Source organism: Idiotropiscis lumnitzeri, chromosome 3 (assembly GCF_059441095.1).
Source record: "Idiotropiscis lumnitzeri isolate Australia: NSW breed Sydney's pygmy pipehorse chromosome 3, RoL_Ilum_1.0, whole genome shotgun sequence".
In the NCBI taxonomy this organism is placed as follows: domain Eukaryota; kingdom Metazoa; phylum Chordata; class Actinopteri; order Syngnathiformes; family Syngnathidae; genus Idiotropiscis; species Idiotropiscis lumnitzeri.
In genome coordinates, this window is record NC_142393.1 from 18,590,947 (window position 1) to 18,618,646 (window position 27,700).

The following is a 27,700-nucleotide window of genomic DNA, read 5'->3' on the forward strand; positions in this document are numbered from 1 at the left end:
CTTTGACCTGATAATGACACTTTTGATATTTTAATGGCATGGCAACTTGATGCGATCAGCGCTTTCTGCATTATAAACCAACTTTACAAGTTGAGCAATATTTGATAAAACAAAAATAATAATATGAGCTGGATAAAGTTCCAGCCTGTGTTAATCTCAGTGCTTTCTTATCTCCAAAGCAGAATCTGACAAATGTGCTGTGCCATTCTGCTGCTAATGAGACATCGCACTCCTTCGTCAAGTCTTTAACCATCATTTTGTTCTTTCCCCTGCATGATGTTTTTGAAGCAAACACGTTAAATTTGGCGTTAACAAGATGCGGCACACAGAAGGCAAACACGGGCTTGTTTAGACTCTTGACAGTCACATTCGAACTTCTTATCCTCTGGGGATTGTGCCCTTATTCGAAGACAAACACAAGAGATGACGCTCTTCAGCGGGACAGCTCATATGCTGCAGTATTGTTATTACGATGTGAAAAGTGACCCTCAAGTAGGAGAGAAACTAGAAATTCCCCACCGCAGACTAGCTGAGAGCCTTCAAATCTAACAGGCCAGTGTCAATGAGAATTGCTTTCACTTTTTTCCCCTCAAAAATCCTGTTAGGGCTGAAATATGAGTGCAAACAGGCACCCATGATGTATTTGTGTGCTTATGCACATATGCGCACACACACGCACACCCAGCGCACAAAGCAAGTGTTATCACTGTTAACAGCAGCACAAAACAGTTGATAGCCTGTGTTGTGTTTGAGTGGAAATTTGTGTGTCCAGATATAATAAAAAAAAAAAAAACACACACCCCCTCTCCCCTTTCAGCAGCTGGTGTTGCAATGTAACTCTGCCTTAGTGTGTGAATGTGTGTGTTTCTGTGAGTGTGTGACAGAGCGAGAGAGGGAGTGCCACTCCAACAGTGCCACACACTTGAGGGGCCAGGGGCCAAGACAGAGCCAGGTCGAACTGGACTGGAAACGGCCGAGGGCCAGCTCCCTGTGCAAATCACCCACTTTACACCTGTCTCTCTCTCACACACACACGCATGAACACCCCCACACGCACACAAACGCAGCAGTCGTGCTGTTCAGCGCAGGGTTCTCATTGTACCAGTGACAGGGGGGGCGTCCGTTAAGTGGCTCTCTCTTCCTGTGTGTGTTTGTGTGAGAGTTTTATGCCTGTGTGTGTGCGTGTGTGCGCACTTTTCCTCATGTCTGTGGGGTGGAGAAGCACGATGAAGGACCCCTACCGGTAAAGTGGGTAAACTTGCACAGCTTCGACATCTGTGCTGAGAGGTGGAGGAGGAGGAGGAGGGGGAGTGGAGTCAGACAGTGAGAGAGGAGGAGTAGGAGGACGATGAGGAGCACAGAGTGGGAAAGAGGAGAAGTGTGTGAAGGAGAGAGGGAGGGAGAGAGAGAGTAGAGCCCCGGCGCTGAGCAGTTGAGGAGAAAATGCCTTGTTTTGTGGAGAGAATCCTTCCAGGGCAGGAGGGAGAGGTGAGGCAGAGCGCGGAGGGCGGTCTGCTGCCAGGTAAGATTCTCACACACCTAACCCCTCACACGCACACATCCCCACCCCGCCTCCCGACCCTCACCCCCCCTCCCCCCTCCCCTCGCAGACAAAACACACACACGCACAGTGCAAACCTCGAGGTGAACCGCCGTGCTACTAGTTGCAGCTGGCGATGATGGCGTGGAATTGTTTAGAGAACAGGTGTCAATGTTAGTCTGGAATTGCTCTTTTACGATGATGTGATGAGGATTCACTTTTGCTTCAAGATCTCGACTTCAAGTCACAGACGGACAACTTTGTTAAAAGTTTTGCCCTGCTGGAAAGGACTTAACTTCATTCGTTACTGTTCAAAAGTAGTTGTTCTGGTTTTTAACTCTTGTTCTGTAGAAGTCACTTTTTTTTTTAATAACTTGTGCAAACAGTCTGCTTTCACTGTGATAGAATTTTTTACGATGTAATTATGCAAAAAACTTCAATCAAGATTTATTTGTTCATTTAAAATGTAATGGAATTTAAATCTAGTTTCCAAGAGTGGCCTAGACCAGAAAGCAGTACAAAGACAAGACAGGAGACACCAAACAGAACTTTTACCTGTTAGGAATGAATCAAAGCACAAGACAACTGAAGGGTCAGCATTAATAAGGAGCACGTCGGAGAAACTGTAAATTTAGACCTCCACAGTCCACAGAAATGTCATTCCTAATAAACAACAATTTACCTTTATTCTGCCATTTTAGGAGTTGAACCACAAATGAAATATTTTAACATGCTGGTTTTGTGCTCAAGTAAAGGATTACTACTCCGGCCACCACTAATTATATATTATTTCACTTTATTGCAAATGCATTTGATATTTTATGAAGCTCCTATTCAAGCAGTGGTGATGATTAAAGGCTACATCAATACATGGTGTACTGTAAGTACACCGTTGCACAGGCTAAAAGGGGAAATGATTCAAAAGTACCTTAAATCCCGCTGCTCTAATGTCAAGAGCAGATGTTTTTTTTTTTTTGTTTTTTTTTCGGACGCGACATTGAAATAATTTGCAGTGTGGAGATTGATTTGGCGGTTGAGGCGCAGATGTGATGGAGAGGTTTGTCATCTAAGGGATTTTCCACTCTGCACATGTAAACACTGTGTGCATGGGGCTCAAGAGTCTTGTTCCTCACTGTCGCGAAGGGGAGCGAATCCTCCTAGCGTACAATTCTATTTTCTTTTGCTTAAATAAACACGACATCACTAAGCGTAAACACAGATTTACATGCGGCCCCGTGGGTGTCTGCCTCGGCCTGCCGCCACACCGTGGTCCTCGCGAGTCAAGATGAGGAGCAGACACAAGTCGGTCGACTTTTTGGATTGCGCTTGTCTTGTTAAATAAATAAATTGATAAATAAATAGATAGAGTGATAGGGCTGCAGCTTCCTGAGTGAGAGGTGAAGTCACAATTGAATTTGGATTGTGTTACCATGACGATCTTGAAACCCCTCCCGAGTCCCACTGGGCCGCTCTGGTTGCCGTGCGCCAGCGCGTGTTTGTTATTTAACTTTATGTGTGTGTGTGTGTGTGTTTGAGCAGTGGGTGGTGGTAGCTGCATTCACCAGAGAGACATTGTACTAAGCAGACATTTCCCCCTCTGTTTTCACTCTGACCTGGTAGGAGATTGATGACTGAATTGTGGAGTACATGTTAACAGTAACTGGTGATTTATGAAGATACTTAGGGTAAGTGAGGCCGCACAAGCTGGAGGGGAAGAAAAAAAGAAAAAAAAAGATCTAGCCTTTTAAGTTAATGTAAAAATATAGCCTTTATAAGTAATAATTGTTATTACTGCTGCCGGGGCTGCACACGAATTTTGAGTTGGACTTGAAATGTGAACAACGTGAGGCTCTTCCTTTTTTTTGTTGGCCATGTGCCTTTTCTGGCTTTTGAACTCAACTTCAAAAGGTTTACTACATGGAAATACAATTTAGTGGAAACACTGCTACATTGGTGTCACATATATTATATACTGTACAGGATAACTTCAAATAATAAACGTAAAAAAAAAAGAAGAAAAGAAAGACTTTATCTGTTTTAAGTACAGTGGAAAACTTTCCTTGGACGACCTCTTGCACTGCAACAAGTGCACAATGTGCTTTGGCTGCCCCACTTAGCCCAATTTCTCAGTAAGACTTTATATGCAGTTTTTGATTCATTTTATTTTTCTTGGCTCACGACTTCCCGAAATATTATTCACAAGGGGGACATTACCTCTCTATTCAAATTTTGGAATTCAATTCACTTGGATGTGATCTATGGCATTTTTAAGCAAGAAAACAAAATTGGGAAATAAGGAAGAGAGCTTCCTGTGGAAAGATGGATAGTACTTCTTTTTTTTTTTTTTTTTTTTTTTTTTTTTTTTTTAAAGCCACCACTGAGTGACTGAGTGAAATGTTTCCCCTGTTCGTTCAGGGACAACTTTATTTCTTACTGGGGATTTAACACTCACTCAGTCCCCTCATAAATACAGCGTCCCTCAGCCTTTTGCTCGCCATAACTCACGCGCCAACTCTCCTGTTAACTAAACTCGTATAGCAGAGCCAAAGCTTGCTTGTCTTTTTGCCTCAGCCTTTCCCTCTCTTTTTCTTCCCTTAAGCTGATTTACACTGGACACAATCTCCTCTGACTGCTGCCTCACCTGGCGGCTCTGCCGATCTCCTCGACCCACTTGTATGGTGCGTTTTGGAAGAAAGGGCCATTTGAAAATGAGCCAGGCTAATCTCCTTCAAAGTCATCCGAACGCACGCCGAATAAGTGTCCCAGAATGTCCCAATACTTGGGACTCACTATTCCAACAGTTCAATAAATAGTCAGCACAGAACAGCAGATAGGCTTTGTTGATTGCTTGCAGCTGACACGAGCGCTCAGGTGGCGGTTTACTGTTCATCTGAAGTCGCCATTCAACAGAGACGTTTAGTTGACTTTTCCGCGGTATGGTTTAGAATGATGAACCCTATTCTAACTTGCGTTTCCGCTGTGGGGTGCGTAGGCCGACTTTAGTTGCGTCATTTACATGAAGTAAAGTGACATCAGCTCAAAATGGTTTTGGGCTGTTTGCATGCTAGAAACATACAGAACCTTTGCGGCCCATCAAGGTAATTTTCGTAATAGTTTGAACCCTAACAGAAGGGTGACTGAAAAAAAAAGTTAAAAAGTGTTATCAGTACCTTTAACCACCTTTGACAAGTGAAAACAATAACTGTAGTGCAAACGGGGTTGGTACCAGTTGGCAGGTTGGGAGGAGACTTTCTTTCCTTATGGTAGGGTTCCTGTATTGGTTGTTAACTGCCTCCTGGCGCCTTCTGTTCTCACAGTTCTGTCCCAAAGGCCCGACTCTGACATCTCCTGAAGCATCTAAAGAGCCTCTGAAGTCAAAATCGCCCATTTTGATGTCTCGTGGCAGTTTGTTGTATTTGCGTTTGAAAACACGGTCCTTGCTTGGAGAAATTACCTTGAGCACTTGTTGGTGGATGGGGGAGGAGGATCGCGTTCGGCTTTTTCTCCCCCGCCATCTCCCTACTCTCCTGGCTGTCCTTCCTCCCTTTTTGATCTTGCTATCAAATCTTCCCTTCTGTTTTCTGAGTGACGTTTACCCGAGAGTGCCGAGGGAAATGGCTGGCGTAAGAAGACGTTTGAGAAAATGCGTTTTAGCAAGCGATCACCTTTGATAGCGCCAAAGTTCCGGTGGGAGAGGAGAAGAAAGGCAATGAGTAGAAGAATTGTTGGTAATGAAAAAAGGCCTGGCAGGAGAGAGCATTGCTGTGATCCCAGCCTGGTAAACCAACATTGTACAGTACAGCAAATAGTACAGTGGCGCATCAAGGCTCCCTCTGCTCCGGTCCACCCACAGGACTGATCTGGATCTGGGATAGCACACGGTGTATTTTATTGCACACCAGCTGGCCACCAAGTAATCTCATAATGATACAATGACATTGTGCGCACGCACACACAAACGTACACGCGCACACACACAGTCTTTCACGCTAACAGGTGCTGCCATCAAACACTTATGCCTGCATCTTTAGCTGTGTCCAAAAAAAAAAAAAAAGAAAGAAATAATGGTGGATGTGGATCTTTGCTGGAGGACCGGCGAAACAAGAAATGTTAACTTTGGTAATTACTACCTCCATCGAGAAGCCGTGGAGAGGACAGAGAGGCAAGCACGCTACGAAGGAGGGCCCCGTGTGCAGATAATGATGGGGTATCATTGGAGCTCTGACTGTGTTAATCTTGCAGTGCTCAGTGTGTGTGTGAGTGTGTGTGTGCGTGTGTTTCTGTAGCGTTCAGCTTTACATTTAGTTCTTAGGTGCATTGCACAGTGTCATTTGATCTGTTACAGCCAAAACTGTACCCTCTAACGAGAGTATAAATGTGCTTTAAAGCAGGCAGGTCTTAATTAGGTGATTGGTTAATGGCATTTAAGTAATGAAATATTATAAATAAATCCGGCAGTTGGCTGGTGACCTGTTCTCACCCAAAGTCAACTCAAGCACACCCGTGACCCTTGTGAGGATAAGCAGAGTACAGAGAATATATACCAGTGTATCAACTACCAAGCCACAAATACTAATTGCCCTGAGCTGTAAAGTAGTCCAGAATGGTATGAAAGAGTCTCGTTTATACACCGTTGGAAGTGGACTGATTATCCTTGTGTTTAATTCCAAATAACAAACATCTTGTTTTACTTTGAAGAACAGTGACAAACAGTTTCTCATTTTACATTTTGTGACATGTTACAAACCAAAACTGTAACTGAATCATAATCACTTATTGAAAAAAAAATAATAGTCTGTTTAATCTTTAATCAAAAAACAAGGATTTGCAGTCACAATAAGAATGACCTCTAAGTGACCTGAAGCCCTCAAGTGCTGCCCTTTGCATTAATCAGTACCCAAGAAGTAGCTGTCAGTTTCAAAAACATTGTTGAGACTCCTTCTCGTGTGCTACAGCTTAATTGTTGTTTGGTTTTGTTTAATCAGTCAACAGGAGCAAATAACCAACAGTATTTGGTTTGTAAACAGCAATTGGTGGAAAAAAATGAATTTGCAATTCCATTTAATGCAAAATACGTTTCTATCGATTAATCGACTGAATAATCGAAAAAATAATCAATTCTAAAAAGTATTCAATAGTGGCAGCCATAATATTAACTAATACAGTTCATGACCTGGTGTTGTAAATGTATAATCCCACCTCAAAGGGCCAAAAGTCAAACCTATTTTTCACCTGAGGTCGAACCTTGACGATAGCATATAGACGATCCTACCCCACTTTTAGCCTGAGTGTAGTTTAGCAACGAGCTGTCATAATGGATCCCGCTGCAGTCACCATTTCTTGAAGACCATTTGGGAAAAGCACGCAACTTAGCAGGTTCCTATCAAGACGTGAGTGTGCGCTCTCTTTGCACGAGAGAGAAAGAATGGAGCAACGCATGAGGGGATGGAGCAAGTCAAACTTTCGATGTACTGCACCTTTTCCTCTTTTTTTCCTCTCCTCCTCTTTCCATTTGAAGTTCTGAGAGCCTGAGCCTCACCGCGCAGCAACGCAGGAGAAAGTGTAATGAATATGTATCAACACAGCATATGGCAGCGGTAGCACTGGGACTAGGTGTGTCCAGAAGGTAGAGTGCTGCCAATGCATTATTCTCCATTCAAATTAGAGAAGAGGAGCTGAAAGGTGTTCAGCACCTTCTCAGATGGGCCACTCGCAGAAGAATGAGAAATGGAAGAAGAGGCACCGTGTGAAATGAGCAAAACGCGAGAGGCTGTCACGAGTGCAGAAGTCAAGCAGTCAAGTTTTCTTGATTTCACATTTTTTTCACCCAACCCAGCGTTCGCTGACACAAACGTGATTAAAAGTGATCTTTCTGACACATTAGGATGCACACGGGAAGTAACCTCCTCTAAAGCGTTCATTATTAGATGCATGACAGACCTGAATATTTATAAAATAAGTTTAAATAATTAATTGCAGCAATCTGCTCCTGTAATTCATCAGATTTGCACTTCAACGGAGTATCCGTTTTCACTTTAAAATAATAATAAGAGGAATATGAATGTTGCAGAAATGTAAAACGGGCAGCTGGATGCAGCGAACGAGCGAGCGCCCCGCGTTTGCCGCTCAGGCTTTCCCTGTCGCCCGTCACCAGTTCAAGTCAAACTATATTTTAAGCCTTCAGTAATGCGCAGTCAGTTGTTGTGCGTGACAGTTTGGTGCGTGGTGCATCACAAGTGTCATGAAGATGAAGATGCAGGAAACAAAGTCGGTTTGGGGTACAATGCTAAAGTAGTTTCTGTGGTTTTTATAAAAAGGTAATTTATTTGTTTGAGTCAACTTAACAGTACTTCCTTCAGTTTAGTAAGACCCAAAATAGGCAGCGTTCTTTTTTCCCCGTAAAGTAGCACTGCTTGTTTCATTTTTTATTTTATTTTTTTTCCCTAAGCCCTTTTGAAAGATTTGTTTTATCACACCTTCAAACACAGTCACAGCGCATTCCTCTTTCGACTGAACTCCCAGAAACAACATTGTTCCTGTTTCAGGTGAAAACTGCCATGTTTGATTCTACCTCCTATTAAAGGTCTCACGAAAAGTTTTTTTTTTCTGATGATGATGATGATGTAGATCAGTTGAGAGAGTGAAACTGCGACAAACTGAGCCCACAATAATAAAACATATTGCTCAATGAATAATTCTCTGACGCTATTCTCTTTGAAAAGGCACAATTAATATTTTGATTTGACAGATGTCTGTAAATAATGTGGCTGGAGAGTATGCACAGCAGCAATAGATTGTACACTCACTCCCAACCACACTTGCGTGCGCACCGGTCATATCCTACTGACACGTCAGGCCGACTGACGTTTCCATCCTGCTTGTAAGAAAAAGACAACAAATGAGGGGGCTCACAGACACCGGGGGTCTCTGAAATCCCACAAGCAGGAAGACGCTTTCTTCCCACTTCCTCCTGCAGTCCTACAAAGAAACGAGTTTCATCAAATTTTAATGGTGCATCGGAAAAGTTTTGTGCAATATTATTTTATGGATGTGAGAGAGTGAAGTGAGATTGTGTAAGGTGACGTGGACAGGCAAGAAAAGAGTCGAAGCAAATAGTTAAAAGGCCGGCAATGATAGATGTAAAAAAATATATAAATTTATAGGTCTGTTGATAAGGAAAAGACTACTCTATCAGGGTGATGATGATGGAGGGCAACAAGATGTGTTTCAGAATCATCAAAGTCTTTAAAAAAAAGAATGAATTAATTAAAAGGTAACCTTGGACATCAATTAAATCAGTGGGGATGGAGGGGAAAAAAGTTATAGTAACTATGAAACCTCTCCTCCTTTTGGTGTTACTCATTGAGATTATTCATTTATTTTTATGCTGCAGTGCCTTATTTGCTGTCAAAATGTCTTAAGCCTCTTATTAGAGGAATGCCACAGCTCATTTTCTTGTAACGGCATTCATATGCTGGTGAAAGAGGGCATGTCTAAAGATCTAAACAGCCGGCTTTTTAGGCACCACATTAGGGCTCGGGTGTCATTGATTGACATTATTTGGCCTGACAGGGCCTCACATCAAGGTTAACCTCATGGACAAAAAGTGCTGCCCGCACCAACACACATTGACGCACGCCGACGCGATACGCTCATTCGCCCGCTAATATGCCGTCAAACAAAAAAAACGATCCTCAACCTCCTGTTGAGAGCCATGATGATGATGATGGCGTGTGTGTCTGTACGTGTGTGTATGAGTGTGTCATCTTCATTGTTGTAAGCGTGATGCCAGGTGGAGATTTGGAGACTTAATTGATAACTAATGGAGCGGCATGTGCTGAGTTTACCCTGGAGGATTGACACTCTGCGCGTGTGTGTGTGTGTGTGTGTCCTTTGACTTACTCAGCAGTGTATCTCCGGATTGTGCTGAATTAAACATGACCCCAAAAGATTACATGTCAATCTAGGTCACCTGACCTCTCAGACCAGCAGGTAATTGTGTTTTTCATACAAAAAGAAAGTGTGTAACAATTCCACACACACACACACACACCCCCACACTCACATAGGAATGATCTCACTCTCAACGAGCCACAAAAACAAAGCGAGATCCCCGTGACCAAACTACAAGTGAAGCAGTTAATCTGTACAGATATTAGCTGAAGGGCCCTTGAGAGGTGCACCGCTGAGCCCCCTTCTCCACTCACTGTACTACCCACGATGCCTTGCTGCCGCGCCACACGCCGCAGCCGTGGGACACACACACACACACGCACACACACCCCCACACAGGAGATGTCTGCTCATTTACCGTGGCGCTCGGTTTATCAAATTGCACCCCTGCGAACGTCTTGAAAGGGAACGTGGAAGCGGAGGCCCAAAACAAAGCTGCAGGAATAAATTTCCCCTGCTATTCTCAGCAAAAGCGTTTGAACTGTGTGTGCCAGTTGTGTATTTATCTAAATCCTGGACTCATGAAATTGAAACACAAGCGAAGTAATCCTGTGCTTCCAGCTGTGCGTCCAGATTTGATGTACAATATTAACACGTTAGCCATGTGTCCTGTGAATTACCCAAAGCAGCAAAGAGAATAAAAGTTGGCTGTTTTGGTGCGTAGCTGTCACAATGTTTCTTGTCACTATTGTCAGATCCTTTCTTCGCCCTTAAACCACTTTAGGCTGCTTGTCCTCTGCTCTGGAAAACACCATAATTACACTGTTTGTGATGAAGCCCCAGGGCGTATTTGTCCTTAGATTTGCCCTCAACTTCAGCGTCTTTTCCTCTTCCTCTTGCACTTCAAACATACCTTACATTGTTTTCTTCAGCCATCGTTTCTTACTTTAGCGCCTGCCCGTAGCGTCTTGTTTGTGTTTTGTGGCGACAAGATGGGCGCGTGCTGCTTAGCTTGAAGGCTCGTGTGTGATAATAGCTCGTAGACAATGCCAATACGAAATAGTCCGAACGGGCCCCTTCACTTTCGGAAGATGACACGCAATGAGCAAGGTCACATTCTAGACTGAAAGCAATAAGCGCTTTCTTGATAGGTAATACTTTGCAGAACAAAAAAAAATAAATAAGTAAGCAGGCAGATGTGCAAGCACCTGATTAAAAATAAAATAGATTTGTGCGAGAGAGGGGCCAGTGAGGGGAGGGGGTGCAAAGAAGACTTTTTGACCCACGTGCGTGTCGCTGTGCGCCTGTATGCAGGCATCGATCCTGCAGCGGAAGCTAAAAAAATCCATTAAAAAACAGAAAGGGAACAAAATGTTACAAATTGATAGTGATGGATGTTTTCCACAGCGGCACGCACGCACGCTCCCCATCTCTTTTGTTTTTCTGACTCTTTCTGCTCCGTCATATCTGCGATCATTGTGTCTACACTGCTATCTTCTTTCATAAAACTCAACTGAAACATCCTGGCAACCAGGGAACTCCAAAATGAGCAGATTTACATTCGAGTTGGGGAGCGCCGTCCCAGCACCAACTAAATCAGTTCCTTCAGCAAGACGCTGAGGCTCAGGTGGGCTGGCAGGGCTCAATATGCTATGCCAGCCCTTCTTCCACCAGTTGTAATCCGCCTGCAGGTACACACCCATCTTTACAGCCTGCTCTCTAAATCCCCACTCCACATAAACTTCCCCTCTGATGTGCCCACCCCCAAATCTTCATCTATCATCTAGTTGGCAATGGCATTGTTTTTAATCATCAGAACCTCAAAATTATTATCGCTTCTGATGCGGCAATTAAAACTTCAGGTCAGAGGCACAACGAGCGGTGATCAGCAGCCGAGCTGAGAAGTTTTAATTAGACGATCAGAACCATTAATGCACAAAAAAAAAGGTGTGCGCTGGGAAATTAACGGGAACGTCTTAATCAGGGTTAGCGACTCCGAAGAGGAGTCAAGTGAACAGAGAGCAAAAAACAAATCATTTCCGCACCACTGGGACAAAACTCAATTAAATATGGATGCGGAAAAATGGAAATTTCCCGGCATCAGCTTCGCAGACTCTAAGAAAAGTGTAGCAAAATCTCACACAGGGGTTGACGACCCCGCTTATTGTTATTCTTGTGTAATAAAAATGAGAAAAGGGGCCAGATGCTGAGGTCCGGGCATCGTGGCGCACGTCCATCAGTGGCTTTCCGCTTGACTAGCGCGCGGAGCAGAACAATTTCAAACACACTGCCTGCAATGGCCGCTGTGATTTGGAAAACACACACACACACACACATCTCAAAGACACAGCCCGGGTTCAAGGAGGTACACACTGATTGTTTCATCCACCAAAGGTTCATAAAGTTATAAGCTAAAGCAAATCTCAGTTGCATCATGTAAAATAATCTTCATCTCGCAGACCCTGTTTGTATTAATTAAGTCCTGATATTGCTTACTTATTTGCCTCCGCATCGTTCATATTGGAACTCAGCAGGAATCTTCAACAAACACTAATTTTAATAGTTTTATGGGGTAAATGTATTCGCTGTGTTCATGACACTAAAGTGGTTCGGCAGCTACCACTCTTAGTCCGACTATAAAACTCATCAGCTGCACAAACAAACTAAATTAAAGATTTACTGTCGACACGGGTTTTTAAAAAATCTAGATGTAAATTTTTACAACATAAGACACGTAGTGCGAGTAAAATGGATAATTAGTAGCAAGATGACAAAAAAAAAATTCACACAGGTTTACTTGGAGGTGATATATTTAAAACACAAGCAAACAAATATTATCTATTATATAGAGGCATGAAACTGATCTTGAAATGACCTAAAGTTGAGGAAGGAGAATGCGTATGGAGTCTCTATGTTGCGCATTAAAAATAATAAAATAAATAAATAAATTAAAAAAAAAGAATTGGACTCGGCTGAAGTCAGACAGACGTAAAGCCGTGACCCGACTCGTCACAGCCATCATTAAAATTCTCACATCCTTTCGTCGAAAGCCGCCTTGATTACAGTCTGTGCGCGTTCACGCAGATAATGCACTTCCAACAGCGTTATTAGGATTTGAAACGCCACTTGATTGGGCGTGATATCGTTCTGGCACACAAACAGAGCGTCTACATAAAAAACAACAACAACAAAAAAAAAAAAACAGACCTTTGGGGAGTCGTTTGTCGGCTCCGCGGTGTGTCGAACGCCTCTGAAAAAAAAACAGACTCTGAAAAGAACTTTCTGAGTCAACTTGAATAGGAACCAAGCCCATTTCAAGCATTTTGAATTGTTTCCTTTCTTCTTTTCCGCAGGTTTTGGCCTTATACAGACAAGAAATGGCGCTTGTGCTTTGCTCTGCGCTGTTTCCACTAAAAATAGTGTCACACTTAACATAAAGCAGCTGGAGAAATTTTATTCAGACATGTTCGACTTCAAACCTCTTGCTTTTTTTTTTTTTTTTTTTTTTTTGCTGTTGTTTTTTTTGTTCTTGTTTTTTATCCAAACTCGCAATCCAGACTGTGCTTGACAATTAACACACCGGGGTAAAACAAAAGTGTAAATACATCCAATCCACATGACAGCCTTGTTTTTCTTTCTGATATTCATTAATAAGGCAGAACGCTTAGTGGACTCATCGGGAGGTGGAGGAGTTGCTCCCAGAGGGAAACCATCTTTCATGTAGGTCCCCTTAGATTTGATATCATTGTACGCTATCATGCACACAAACGACTTGAGGTAAACAGCTTTCGTGTTACCATAGCAATCTGTAATGTAAGCAAAGGGCAAAAGAGCTGCTGCGGACAGAAACCTCAGCATAAATAATAGTGAAGACAGCTTCTATAAACCATCCAACCTTAACACCGTCCTCCTCGGGGCCTTTTAAGTAAGTTCTGCTCACGTTCTTTGTTGTTAAAAGAAAATCCGACATAAATAGTCTCTCGTGGAGAGGAACAACTGTGCAGGGGTCATTTTCTACGAGGATCCAGCGATGGCAATGCAAAGGTATTGGTAGTTAAAGCATGAAATACTGAACACGGTAAAAAGAAAAGGGGGGGGGGGGGGGAGACCTCCACTGCAACACCCAAATGACCTCAATCTTGCTTGGAGTGTACTTGTAAAAAAAAAAAAAAAAAAAAGTTGGAAATTTATGTCTTCCACTTCCTAATAGTTTTTCCAGCTGATTTTGTTTCTCTACCACCCCCCCCGCCCTCTGCCCCCCTTGAAAAAAAATTGCTGTCCTCTAAAAGGTTACCCTTTCAGCCCTGCTTGCAATTGTCTAACACTAATTTGTTGGTGTAATGTGCCGTTGCTACTTGCCCCCACCCCCAGCTCTCAAAACGACATCATTCCTGAAGTCATTGTTTCACTGAGGAAGTGTGCAATGTAAATACAGTAACTGAGAAAGCATGTGTGGCAAGCGCTGCTTGCATTGTCCGCTGACGGGGTGATTTGTACACTCCCTCCAATGGTATATCCTCTAATGATTCTTTGCTAAAGAAAATGAAAACAGGATTTTATGTTGCACCAGCGTGATTTACATAATGCCAGCAATGGCTCACGCGTGATTGTGTTGCGTTTTATGGCCGAGGGAAAATGAAGTGGCTTGCACTTGTTATAGAAAGTCAATTGAGTCTTAAAGATAGAACTTTGCAACCTATGATATCATGCATTCCTCTCCAGTGAAATTGTGCGCATATTATGTTAGGCGAGATGCAGCGTCAACACAACGAGAATAAATATCCGCTTCAGCCGGCTGCCGGAGCTTTACGTGAAATGAAAAAAACAGATCCCAACTTTTAAAAATATCGCAAATGGCGCGTTGCTCCTTAGTTATTTACAACCTCGATAAAAATCTGGCCTTGAGTCAGAGTCTGCAAAATGCCGTTGCAAGGTGAACTTTGGTGGCTCTGGAAATAAAGTGAAAGGTAACAGAGTGCACTTTCTGCCCTAAAAAGGCAGCTCGGGATGTGGAATGCCACAGGCAGCTGTTCCTGCCTCATCAGAGGACATGTTATAAAGATAGCCCCACTTGGGTTGAAATAATGCCACCCATTCCCGCCCCAAAGCACACTCTATCACACTCTATTGTTCCGGGAGGCCATCGTGGGGGGAGCCGGGCCATACGGTACGTCCAGGCCGCATGTCAAACGCGCTGACTTGCTGCGTGCTTTTGCATGACGTGCGACCGTCACGTTAGATGTCAGACTTGAGCGTCACAACCCAGAGTCGTGTTGTTGATCATAAGCACGCACACATTTTCTTTTTTAATCACTGGTAGTGTCCGTAAGCATTTATTTGTACAGTTGAGGCAAGAATGATTCATACCTTTGTCAAATTTTGAGTCAGAGTGACTTTCTGTTTGTTAATGGGTATCTTTAAGCTAGAAATGACGCATTATAGTGGCAAAAGTTGGATTAAGGGTAAAACAAAAAGTGAATAAGTACACCCAAAAAAAAAAATATTTTTTTTTATCACTCCACTTTAAAAGTGTTTTGAATCTGCGTATCGCTCTCTTGTCTCAGAGGCAGGTCGGGTCCACAGCCTCTAGAAGCACGATTGAAGATAACATTTCAGTGTTTCTATAGCGCTGTCATGTGAAGGATTATCTCGCCTGCTTGTACTGTAGTAGCATAAGGGGGAGAAGGGGGGGGTGATACATATCTGTCTGTGGTTTCAGCTGCCACTGCTCTTTTCTCCTTGTTTTTTTTCCACCACCCTGAGCTGCCAGTGGAGGTGCCACTTGGAAAGATATGTACAGTATCTCTGTGTCCTCACTCTTGTGCTCTTTTAAGTGCTTTGGACGAGTTATTAATAGCGGCAGTTACCATTCAATGTCCGTTGTTTTTCCATTGTGATATTTGAAATCCGATGTTGTTTATGACTGTATGCTTTGCAAGGAACCTCACAGTTCTCCTATTGAGAGCACGTCAAAGTGAGAGACTTAATCGACTATTTTCTGTTTTTCTTCTCCTCCCTCAGCTGAAAGGAGTTTATGCACTGAAACGACCTCAGGAAAACCCAAGATGGCCGCCAAAAGGAAAGGTGGCCTAAAACTCAATGCTATCTGTGCCAAGTTGAGCCGCCAGGTGGTGTTTGACAGTAGCTCGCAGAATGCCGAGGGAGAACAGAGCGTCGCTGAAAACAGCGAGCACGGCAGTTCCCACTACGATGACGAGACCAACTTCCACGAGAGCCTGAACTTGAGTCAGAGCCTAGAGGAGGACCAGAAGAGACGCGAGGCCATCGAAAAGTGGGTCAATGGCGAGTACGGCGACGAGCCGCCGGCGCCGGAGGGCGGCGACGAGCAGGAGCACGAGCCCCAAGACGCCGACGATGAAGACGCCCCTCCCGAAGGTGTCTACATGGTCCAGCCCAAAGGCTGCAGCGACGACGAAGATAACAACGGCGAGGAGGCGGAGCCCTTGGTTGGCTCTCAGGATGGCAGTTACCACGACGACAAAGATGCTGACAACGGGCCTTCCAAGCCTGACGCCTACATGCCGCCGAGCGAGGCCCAGAGCCGCCAAGCACCTTTCTCCTCTCCAGGTACATTTGACACCAGTCACTTTACTCAGCACCCTTTCTTTGCCCTTTAAAAAAAAGTCCACTTTAGAGTATTAAGGGGCAAAGGCTCAATTTGTGAGTGTGTGTGTGAGTGAGAGAGAGAGAGAGAGAGACATTGCCACATGCACATAAGCTTAAGTGTGCCCATTATTGGAAAGAGACACTCTAGAGTTGCGTTATGAATAGTCGATGACATTATTACCCTAAAGGCGGATTCAACTGGCGTGCTGGAGGGCGAACATAGGAACTTGTCAGTGTGTGCTAAACTGTACGAAGAACTTCATAAATGGAGTAGGCTTACAACGCCAGGCAGTTGTAGCAGCTGCGCGTGGTCAAGAGCACATGGCGGGGCCGGACTAAGCTTCATATTACACTCAGGATTACATATTGAGTCTTTGATTGTCCCTAAGCTCACTAAAGTTAGCCACTGCTGCACCATCAGCTTGACTATGTTCTGCAAAACATTATCTGCCAAGGGATCGGGAATAGTCGTAAAAACATAACATCCATCCTTGGCCCTCCCTTAAAATTACTCAAAAAGAAGATACATCGGAGATGATGCAATTGATCTGTTCCATGGCTAAAATGTGTTTGTACAGGGACTATTTTAACAGACTTTTTTCATATACCTGTAGTAAGATATTATTCGATAGAATAATTGAGTCTAAAAATATTTAGTAGTGACATCCCTAATTGAAAAACAAGGTGTCGTTTGAGAATGCTCACAAAAAAAGTAATATTTTACAGTTGAAAACTAACAATAAAAAGCTAATTGGGTAGAAATACAGTATTTATTTAAAAAAAAAAATCATTTTTATGCTCTTATTGTCTGTCAATATATGACTAAATCTGTTTGAATAAGCACAGAAGGCCCACACTCTTACCTCCACGATTGCACTATTACTGCAACAATTCATTTTATTTTTCCCTCGGAGTTCCTCTTTGTTGATTGTAAGTAGGGCATCTATACTTCTGTGTTTCTGATCAGCACACAATTAAAACATTTTTCATTCTCTCTCTTTCTCTCCCTCTCCACTGTCGTTCAAAGGCTGATGCGCAGTGCACATCATTATGCATATAAACATAGTGGCTTAATTATCTCTCACAACATCAGTGACAATGTAATTAACAAACATTGCAAGATCAATGAGAGAAACTGTGACCTTCAAAACATTTAACTCCTCACGCTGAGGCATCGTAAGGGATTTCCTATCAGTGCCAAACCCCTGAATAGTTTTCAAGATAATTTAAATGTGGGATGAGAGCCTCCGTCCGTATTTGTCAGTTAACAGCAAATACAAAATGCTCATATAGACCAAATAAGTTTGACCAAGACTCACATTTTGCTCAACTCTTAAAAGTTACTTTATATTTTAATCTATTTCAGAAGCTTTTTTAAATCTAATAATTAAAAGTAGCAATAATGTATGTCGAAAAAAAAATCAAAGGGACACATAAAGCCATCTTTGATTAAAATGTTGATCAGTGTAATGAAAAAATAAAATGTCACAATCTTACGTGTTATTTTAAGTTGGTTAACATTTAACGTAACTAAAAAAAAATGCATATCTGCAAGTGGTTTACATTGTGCAGGTATGATTCCAAAGTGACAAGCCTGCTCATGTTCCGACTCTAGATTAGTCCATATATAGCCACTAGCGTGCACCTTTATCATCAGCGACACCTCTGCCTCTCGTCCCGTTTGCAGACCCGCTATGCCACACTGATGCCCATATTTGGCTTGCTTAAAGGAGATATAATGCCCATCTGTTATCATATCTGCGAGGGAAAATGTGGCCTAATTGTCTCCAATATAGACAAGGCAGGTCTGCGTCTTGTTGCATTTTCAAGTGAGGAAGATTGCGAAGATTTTCCAGTGCCACCAAAGACACATTCAACGGCTACAGGAAAATGAATGAATTAAGATTTCCGTGATGTTCACATTAGAAAGGATCAATAGAACCTTAAATGTCAGTGGGAAGCAGCCTGATAGAGCTTGAGTGGGAAAAGTCATTTGCACTGTGTTTAAAAAAAAAAAAAAAAAAAAAAGGTTATCTCCTGTGCGTGTCAGCCCTAATCCTTGCAAGCCAACATCATTTGCCTCGCACTGATAGCCTTGTCACATGGCTCGCTCTCTAAATACACTCCTTGCGCTTTTTTCTTCTTTCCCAGGATGACGATAATACCGCAAGTAAATAAAATACTTTGAAAAAGCATATTGGCACCGCCGCAAATTACATATATATGCTTTTTTTTTTTTTATACAATACTCGCTCTGATGTAAAAAGAGGACATTACTCAAAGTCAATACGGATTAATCATAGCAGGGTCAATGTTTACATAAGTGATTATCATATATATTTAATTTTCAAATTGGCAATTTGGTGATAGGCTTTTTCATTATACCTCAAGTAGTCCAATGAAGTGCCATGTTGTGTGGTATAACCGGTATGGTAACTTTAGAGATATATGATCCACTGTGTCCTGGAATGACCTGAAAAAAAGAAAGCAGCACCAAAGTCCATTCAAACACTCTCAAGACAGTCACACCTGTTGTGAAGGTTTAGTACCCTAACGTGTGTTAAAGCACATTGAAATGCTGCCAGCCCGTTACCCCTCCTAAGACAAATAAGTCAATAAATGAATAAAAAGGTGAAGGGAAACAGGAGGCAACTCCAGTTTCAGTTTATGTGAAAACATTTGATGGAATTATCTATGGGCGGCTGATTCATTCAAGCATTCCTCTTAAATGTTTCATGCCCTTTTCGATCCACCGGATACTCTTTCACACTGATCCACCACGCACAAGAGCGACCCCAAAGCAGTGGGTGGAAATTTGGGGATTATTTTACATGCTGCTCAGGAGATGTGAAAAGCAGAGCGCAGCAACTCATTTAGCAATAACTGAGAAATTGGAGACAGGAGCTGAAATATTTGTGTATTAATTACACGAGTGGTAGGCGGTATTACCTCTGACCAGCTTAAGTGCGCTCTGCGGCTGAAAAAGCAATAAAGCACTTTTTTCGATGGGTAATGGGCAGTCAACTTTGCAGCAAAACATTTTAGGAAAAGTTAAGCGCTATTGCATGTAGGGATGTGGATAATGCTGCCTGGAGGAATTGGAATGGAGCATGTAGTAGTTCCCATAGCTGATCATAAACTTGCTGTTCTTTTTCAGATGTGACATGTGACTTTTTGGAGAAAGGGGGTTTAAAGATTAAACAAGTGAAGGTGTTGAAAGTAATATAATAAATATCATTCAATATTGTCAAATACCAACATGTGACTATAAGTAAGACTCTACTTTGTTGACAGTTTCACAAGTATGACGTCTTTTTGTCTTTTAGCTTGTCATTTGATATTCTACACACAATCAAGTTTCACAAACCGCAACGCATTTGTGTTTGTCGTGAATTGATTTGCAATGAGCCGATTCAAAAATCTCCAAGGTTTGTGTTCAGCGTTTGCTCGATCCAGTCAACCTGCAAATTTTGCAGAGGCGTAACGTTGAAACCAAAACAGGAAAAGCGCTACCTCAGACTGCCTGTTGACTGTTTGTCAAATGAAAACAAAATACACCAAGATGTTGTGACCCGGTTGTTTAAAACACTTTGCCAGCAAGTATATTTATTTCATCAAATCATATTTGCATCGATTTTACTAATATTTGTGACGTATTACATCATAATTCATGTCCTTTTAAAATGTTGTTTCAGTGATGTAAACTGAAGCAGTCATGAAAGTTTTACCTGTCAAATATGATCTTTGCATTGTTTCAGGAGAAGCATCTGCCCTGCGAGACTATGCAGCCAACACAATGAATGAGTTTTTGGGAATGTTTGGCTATGACGACCACCATATGCGGGATGAGCTCAACAAGAAGCTCACCTTTGAGAAGCTCAAAGCCGCTACCTCAGACCCCTCGACCCTCAGTAGCGAAGAGGCCTCTCGCCGAGCCCGCTTCTCCAAGTATGAAGAGTACATCCGGAAGTTAAAAGCCGGTGAGACTCTTCCGTGGCCCATGCGTGCGTCCCCACCCAAACCAGATGACCTCAATTCAAAACTGTCCCAAGACAAAAGTCCAACCATGCTCCAGACCTCCGGTGGCCTCCCAACAGCCGAGGCTCCGATCTATCCCACAAGCTTGGATCACAAGCAGCAAGGAGGAGCTCCTTTGGTTGCCGCTCAGCCATCGAATCCCTCTCACTTGCAGAACATAGCCTCCCGGGCCTCCAAGTATGACTTCTTTATTCAGAAACTGAAAATGGGTGAGAGTATACAGCCCAATGGTAATGCTTTTAAACGACCCTCCAAATATGACCTGGAGAACGTCAAGTTCCTGAACCTTTTCAAACCGGGCGACGGCAGCCCTGACATGGGCGGGGCCATTGCCTTTAAGACTGGTAAAGGTGGTCGCCCTTCCAAGTATGACATCAGAACAATCCAAAAGATGATGCCAGGAAATCCCGAAGGCTCGCTGATGCCCAACATTCTCGCGACTGCACCGGGGAACCCCGGAGCGCCCGGTGTCCCCACCATCGGCGCAGCTGGGGCCAGCATTCCACCGGGACTCACCGTGGACCAGACGGGTCATATAAGCTTTAGCACATCTGCATCCGACTACCTGAAGTCCAGCTTTTCCAAAACTGACTCCATCACCACTGGCACTGTGTCCTCCGTTAAGTAAGTCTGCGCAAACATTCAGGATTTTAAGACAAATTTCATCTGTTTTGATATTTATATATTGCCGCATGGATGCAGTTAGTGAACCCACACCAGAACCACAAGAACATGCTTTGCAAATTTTACTATGAGATAAACAATTCATACACAACTAAAAGTTGTTTAATCAGATTATTTCTTTTTTTAAATAACACACACGGTGTAACATAAATGTTGGGAGCTTAGTGCTAAAGTTATTGCTTCGCAAAGGAGCAGCTGAAGCCATGAGCTCACACACACACGTGACTGCTACAGCGAGTCACTTTGCCCGACGTAAAGGTAATTACCTCAGTGGAAGCCAACAGTACTGTAGTGTGAAATAGTGCATACAGCCCAATAGGACAGCGACATGATGAGTTGCGAAGGCACATGAAGTGTTTACTCGCTGTAGAGGCCCACTGGCGACTGATTTAGCCCAGTCATCGCAAAGTGACTGACTTGGTTCATTTTGGCTCGGGTGTAACAACCCTCCCTTTAATTACTTTGGAGTCATGGCTAACCTATCGCCGAGTCACATGGGCACATGCAACACTTTAAAGTAAGCGAACGAGAGGTACGCTAGTGTGCACCATTGGTGCCGAACCACTGTTTGATTAGTTTTAATCTCGTTTCTAGTTAGGTGAGGGCTATCAAAGGCAGCGTTCAAGAGCCCTCGGGCGCGTCTCCCTTGGGGGTTGGCCTTGGCTGGATTGGATTGTGGCTCACATGAGCTACAAGCTTGGCTAACTGACCCGTTTAGTGTGAGACATGGTCTGGCAGGACGTCCTCCCCTCTGGGCCAGATTAACCTCAGGTCATTCCCCATGTGGAGCTTCGCATGGAACTAAATGCCGCTGCTGAGGGGGACCAAAGCTGCATTGTAACTGTCATCCTGCAGATAGTACTGCTACCTTACAAAGGGAATCTTATCTCGGGTGAAAAAATATCATCCATTTAAATCCTTTCAAAGGTGAATCAGCTGGATATCTGAATAGTCCCATAAAGAGGACAGAATTTTCTTCCACTAGCCCATTATCCAGTTTTGCATATAAGCACTCACCAAAACACCCCCATAAAAGATTAATGTCCTTTTTGCTCCTGCATTTCTCCTTCCATTGGTTGAAAGGCCATGCATCAAATGTGTGCTCCTTCCGTCTCTGATTCATATGGCACAGGAAAATGCTGCTCTGCCGCGAGAAAATGTGAATTGATAGTCGAAAGTTTCCGCAAGTAAATATTGTGTCACTTTGTGTTTATTAACAACAGGCAGCCCAAACCTGCCATTAATCCTGTACCTTTTGTGTTTCCTGCGGCGTTAGGAATGGCCTGCCACCAGATAAACCTGCCAGCGACGACGTCAACCTCTACCAGAAATACATCGCCAGGTATGCAAATCCTTCAACGGGCCATGCTAAGCACCAATGAAACAATACATCCAAAGAGAGACAAAGCATTTCCCCTTCCACTGATGGTGTTTTATTCAGTGGTGTAACTAGATTCTGTTATGAAGATGCTCCATGTGCAGTGAATTGATTAAGAAAGAAACAATTTATGTGGCGAGCGGGATGAAAGGCAATGAAAACGAAATGGGTTGATTGTGCTTGTGACTGTAAATGTTGGATTACATTGCCAGGGTGTGCATACGCGCACGTGCTTAACCCACCTTTCATTAAACATGGCCTCAGATAAATACTAATTGTTGAGCTACTTCAACTTAAACTACGGTGTTCTTACTAATAATAATACGTTGGTGGAATACGAATTACGCAGCAAAATCCATTAGTTTTTATCAATTTTGCCATTTTGCTGTTGACTGAAGGTGACATCACAGCGCCTACGGGCTCAGGTAACGACAGCCACGGCTCACCTATTTTCTGGGTTTGGTCTTGTGATATTCGAATGCCGAGGCCCTTAGGCACTATGATGTCGTTTTCAGTCGACAGCACGTGGCAAAGTGGCCGGCGCCTGAGATGCTTAAAAACAGGTCGAGTTTGCAGCTTAAATCATATTCCAAAGAGGCAATATTCATCAGAGTGCCGTTTCAGACTCGCGGGGGCGCGTCAAACATTTTATTGTAAACAAGACAACGCTAACACAGCAAGTGGCGCGTTTGTCTCAATATTATCAGCGCGTGCATCACAGTCCTTCTCAAGATTTTTTTGTCTTGGAAGTAGTACACAAGAAAGGAGGTAGACCGGGAAGAGAATGGCAATTGTAGCATCTGCCTTCATACAACACGCGTTTGTAAACATGTCGATAATTTTCAAAGAAGGGATACGTAATGAGAAGCGCACAGCATGTATCAAATTGCAAACACTGTTCATTTCCGCGTTGGCCTTTTCTTACCAACAAGTTTATATGTGCGGAGAGCACATCATTGCATTGTGGCACCTTTGGATGAGAAGGCAAATATTCTACCAGCAATAAAACAATACCTCCAAACTCACACAGAAATGTAACGTGGATGTGTGTTGTAATTAAGACCACATAAAGCCAAACCAAGTAAAGTCCAAGATTTCTTTGTGCTATAGATCAACACAATTGTATTATTTCTGTTTTCTTTTCTGTTGGTCTGCCATTTATTTTTAAATGCACGATGCATATAAAAAGTCAATCAATTACAAAATAAAAAGGAACAAAATAAAGGAAGTAGAGGTGTCTTTGATGGCCACAGAACAATGCCGATGTCCCCCCCCTCCACTCCCCCCCACATCCGCGCCACCTCTCCCCCTGGTTACTAGATTCATTTAGAGCTGATGCTCAAAGGTGATAATCACTTGTTTGTTTATTCGGTCTAAAAAAGAAAGAAAAGCAGCATTTGAAAAGCCGAAGTGGCTTTGGCGTTAATGATTACTTCTCCAAGCCATAACATGAAGGGCACAAATCAAAGCCTTGGCACTGACACACACGCGCGTGCAAACACACACGGACACGCACAAAACCTCTTCCTTGGACTGATTACATTTTGCAAGAAGATTTAATTAAGGAATTTTTAATGAGGCTTCTGCTGGCACTGCCAAGAACTGTTTTGATATTTGCACTGCATAATGCATAAAATTTGTCTAAACATCTCGGCAGTTGATGCACGGGGAGGCTGCAGATAAGCTCAGATACAGTTTCAATTTCCGTGTTGGGTTGGGTTGGAGGGAAAGAGAAAGGAGGGATGGAAAAATGGGAAAGGAGAGCTCATAAAAAGGGCAAATGTAGCACAGAGTGGGAGATAGGAGTGGGGGAGGCTCCTCCTTGGAGCTAATGAGCACACGCAAGTTCTAAAAACTGCTTTGTACATGTGTTTGCACCCAATCCTTGTAAAAAAAAAAAAAAAAAAAGAGTTATCTAATCTCCTCACCACAAAACATTTGAGGCTTCCCTGGTTGTGTTTAGTCGCAGTTTTCCCTCTTACTTTCACGCACCCACGAATTGCCTCGGCACTTTGATCCGTGTCTCTATTGTAACTGGAGATGCGCTGCAATCTCTGCATCGTGGCGATATTAATATTTAATCTGCCGCTGAATAGCGGCGGCCCATTAGGCCCCCTGACGCGGCAAGTGGGAATTGTCCAGAGGCAAAGTGATACAGCTGGGCAATGAGCAGAGGGGTGGGCCGCAGTCTCAGGGGGCTCTGTGTGTTCATAAGGATGTATGCACGTGAACGAGGAGTGTATAGAAAGCACAAATGTTTCAGACATGTGTTGGCTTTATTGCTTTTTAAACCCCCTCCTCAATTTAGTTCTGCCGTGTTCCAGGCGCAAACGCACTTTCACACCCATGCATTGGACGAAAAAAAAAAAAAGAAAAAAAAGAGTAGTGGATATGGCGTTCAATTAGCTTAATGAACTCTGCAAAGTGATCTGTAAATGCAGCTCTGGGATAATCTGAACAAGGAAAAAACAGAAAGCGAGATGGGAAAAAAAATATTACTTAGTCCCCATCACTCCCCCCAAACACACACACACACACACACACACACGCACACTCCCTCCTCTCCTCTAGCGCTAGCAGATGGAGTTCTTGGCAGCAGCAGTGCAATGTTTATTTGTGTGTTTTCACTGGTAATTGGAGGATTTTAACAGTCATCATCGTCTGGCTTATAATCAGCGCCATAAAGTTGCTGTACTGTAGCAGGCAACAGCCGCCTTTTCCTATCTAGCGTCACACTAGATGAGAAGATGGTGAAAGGAAAGCTTTCTGATTTAAAAAAATAAATAAATAAATAAATCAGTATGATGTTTCTACGTCTCAAAATATAAGACCCTTTCCTCCCCAATAATGCAATAATGACATCGATTTGACAAGGATTTTCACAGCGTCGCGACATAAAGCATCAGGGGGCTTCACTGTGTGTAATAAGTGTGTCTTACGGCTGCGTTGGCAATAAATGGAGATAATTTGCCTGAAATTGGTGTGACAGCCCGGTAAATTGTCGCGTGGAGTGGTTTGTGAGCAGCGCTACTTTGAAGGTGAGTTGAGCGTCATGCCTTTGAAAACTCGCTCACCTGTTTTATTGCGCCTGCTTTCACTGTTGACAGGCTTCTTGATAGCCTTTATTGTTACACAGCTGTCCTAAATAGAAGTCCCCTCCATAGCCTGCGCCTATGTACAGAGGCGACAAAAATAACATTATATGTCATGTAAGGGGTCAAATTTGGTGCAGAAGTGTGGGCCTGGTTTTCGCTAAAAGTTCACCATTGCTTGGTAGGTTGGTAATCTCCCACTGCAAAGATATTCTCTTTTTAGATTATACGCAACTCACCTTGTCATTGGAATTAGGAAACAAGCGTTGCTCATCTTTTGTCCTGTTGGTGCAGCCCTTCCTCATCTCAGCGCTTCACTGCAATCTCCATTCCCATTTTAACCACTGCAGCATATTGCTTGAATTTTGCACAACTTACACATGATTTTTTTACATAGTGAAATAAGTCTTCTTTTGGTCTTCTTTTTGGGGATTGTGGTTACGCAAACTGCATGCAAAATGAATATGCCAACAAGCCCCACGGCACATGCGTATTGTCACAGTGTGCCCTTTGTTTTAAGGCAAACCACATTAGAACTTTGAAAATGTGACACAATTGAATTTACTGTAACACACCATAATCTCAGTCAATGAGAATCGTTTTCAACTCCGTGCTCACTGCACATTTAATTTTTCTTTTTTGCTCTTCTTATTATTCTCATTGTTATTTATTTGCCTTATGCTTTTAATGTTTAAATGTATCATTTTTGCATTTTACTGGAGGCAGCCAGGCTGTGACAATTGCGTTTCTCTTCAGAGATAATGTTATGTGTCAAATGTTCAGTTTTTACCCCAAAGTGGAAAATGGCAAATATAGTCAATTCCATTTTAAAAGCCATTTTATCCAAGTGGAGTTGCCTAAGAAATTCATTTTTTCACATGTCTTAATGTGTTTATTTTTCAGGTTTTCTGGGAGTCAACACTGCGGCCATGTGCATTGTGCCTACCAGTACAGGGAGCACTACCACTGCATGGACCCTGAGTGTAACTACCAGGTGAGCGTGAGTAATTTCTCCCTTTTTGAACAGCACTTAATGATTTAATTTGCGCTCACCCTGAAAACAATGCTGAAAGAAATAATGTTGCAACATTTGAGAGGTTTCAAGAACTGAGCGTAAGTCTGGAACAAAAAGTGTTCCGATAAAAATGTTGTTGTTTTGTCACGCAATGAAAAAGGAGACGTGACTACACAAACAGTGTGATGTGTCATCTTTTCATTATTCATAACTTCCTGCCGCATTTTAACTAATAATAAGTTTGTTAGCCTGTGGTTTTCCAAACAAAGCATTGTTTCGTTTGAAAGTGTCCCCTGGCTATTACTGTTCCCTGCTTGAAATGTGTTTATGATTTTGTTATTTATTTAGCAATATGCATCATTTAAAAACGTACCACCGTGGGGAAGAGTTGTCTCTAATCCAGTTTCTTGAATTTAACCTTGGTTAGGAAAGAGATCAATTATGTTGAGTAAATCACATAGCTGCAGCATATGGATTCGTCAAAAATGTCCCGACATCTCAACTCTGCACCATTTTCCGACTGAAGCCACTCTTTTTATTTTTTGGATGGCCACTGTTCAGAAAAATAATTTCATGTCATCATTTCGGGCGTTAGTTCGGGTGATCACCGTAATTTCCATGCATGGGCCCACGTTCCTCCGCTGCTTCTGCGCAAATCTTCTCGGCTAGCCGCTGTGGGTGTCAATTCCCTGAAAAGGAAAAAAAAGCACATGATGTGCAGTCCCTTTCGAAGTGATAACTCATGAAATGTTACGTGACACACACTCCTGGAATATTATCCCACTGCCAGCCTCTGGCCTATTGGCTGAGTCTTAACATTCTCCTTTCATGGGCTTGTACATGAGGGACGGTGTGTGTGCATCTTGCCACACTAGTGGGAATCCTAAAATAAATTGTAGCAAGTGGCTCCCAACCTTCATCACCACTCGACTGAAAATGAGATCTTTTTCCCAGTCAGCTCTCTCCATGGCCTATTTTGGACGCCTTGATGGATCGAATGTACAGAGACTGTTTTTCCAACTCATCTTCCGGTCCACGGCAGACCGACGTTCAGACATGTGCCGGGCTTTTTTTTTTTCCAGGAAAATCCTAAAAAGAGCTGAATATTAAGGATCCTAATGAAGTCTTTTCGAGTCAAACGAAAAAAATATGCGGTGGGAAACAGGCCAAGAGCGATGAAGAGGCGCTTTTTTTTATATTTTGTGCGCCAGTGGAACACACAACACAAAGCAATTAGCCTACTTTGTAGAGCAATTAGTTGCTTTTCAAAACACTTCTTTCTGATGTTTTTCCCCTCAACTGGAGATGAATATGGATTGAAGACAGAAGTGTCTCATTGATTTGCACATCTCCCGTTACAGTTTCTGTTACATCAGCTTAAGGCCAATTACAGCAGATTTGGTTGCTGCGGGTCTCCGAGGACTCACTTTTCT

General features: G+C 42.9%; 1 protein-coding gene across 7 annotated transcripts in view; it reads left to right on the forward strand.

Moving 5' to 3' along the window:
- The window catches only part of casz1 (castor zinc finger 1), a 173,853-nt gene that overhangs the window by 122,366 nt on the left and 23,787 nt on the right, over positions 1 to 27,700 (forward strand). For 3 of the 7 annotated variants that reach the window (XM_088290474.1, XM_088290475.1, XM_088290473.1), the window contains 4 exons: positions 15,455 to 16,021; positions 19,819 to 20,722; positions 22,059 to 22,124; positions 26,156 to 26,252. In XM_088290474.1, the coding sequence (XP_088146600.1) occupies positions 15,499 to 16,021; positions 19,819 to 20,722; positions 22,059 to 22,124; positions 26,156 to 26,252 (1,590 nt within the window). In that variant the 5' untranslated portion in view covers positions 15,455 to 15,498. Of the gene's footprint in view, positions 1 to 1,327; positions 1,523 to 15,454; positions 16,022 to 19,818; positions 20,723 to 22,058; positions 22,125 to 26,155; positions 26,253 to 27,700 lie in introns of those variants that run through there. The other 4 variants (XM_088290471.1, XM_088290476.1, XM_088290472.1 and 1 more) reach the window with 2 other exon arrangements.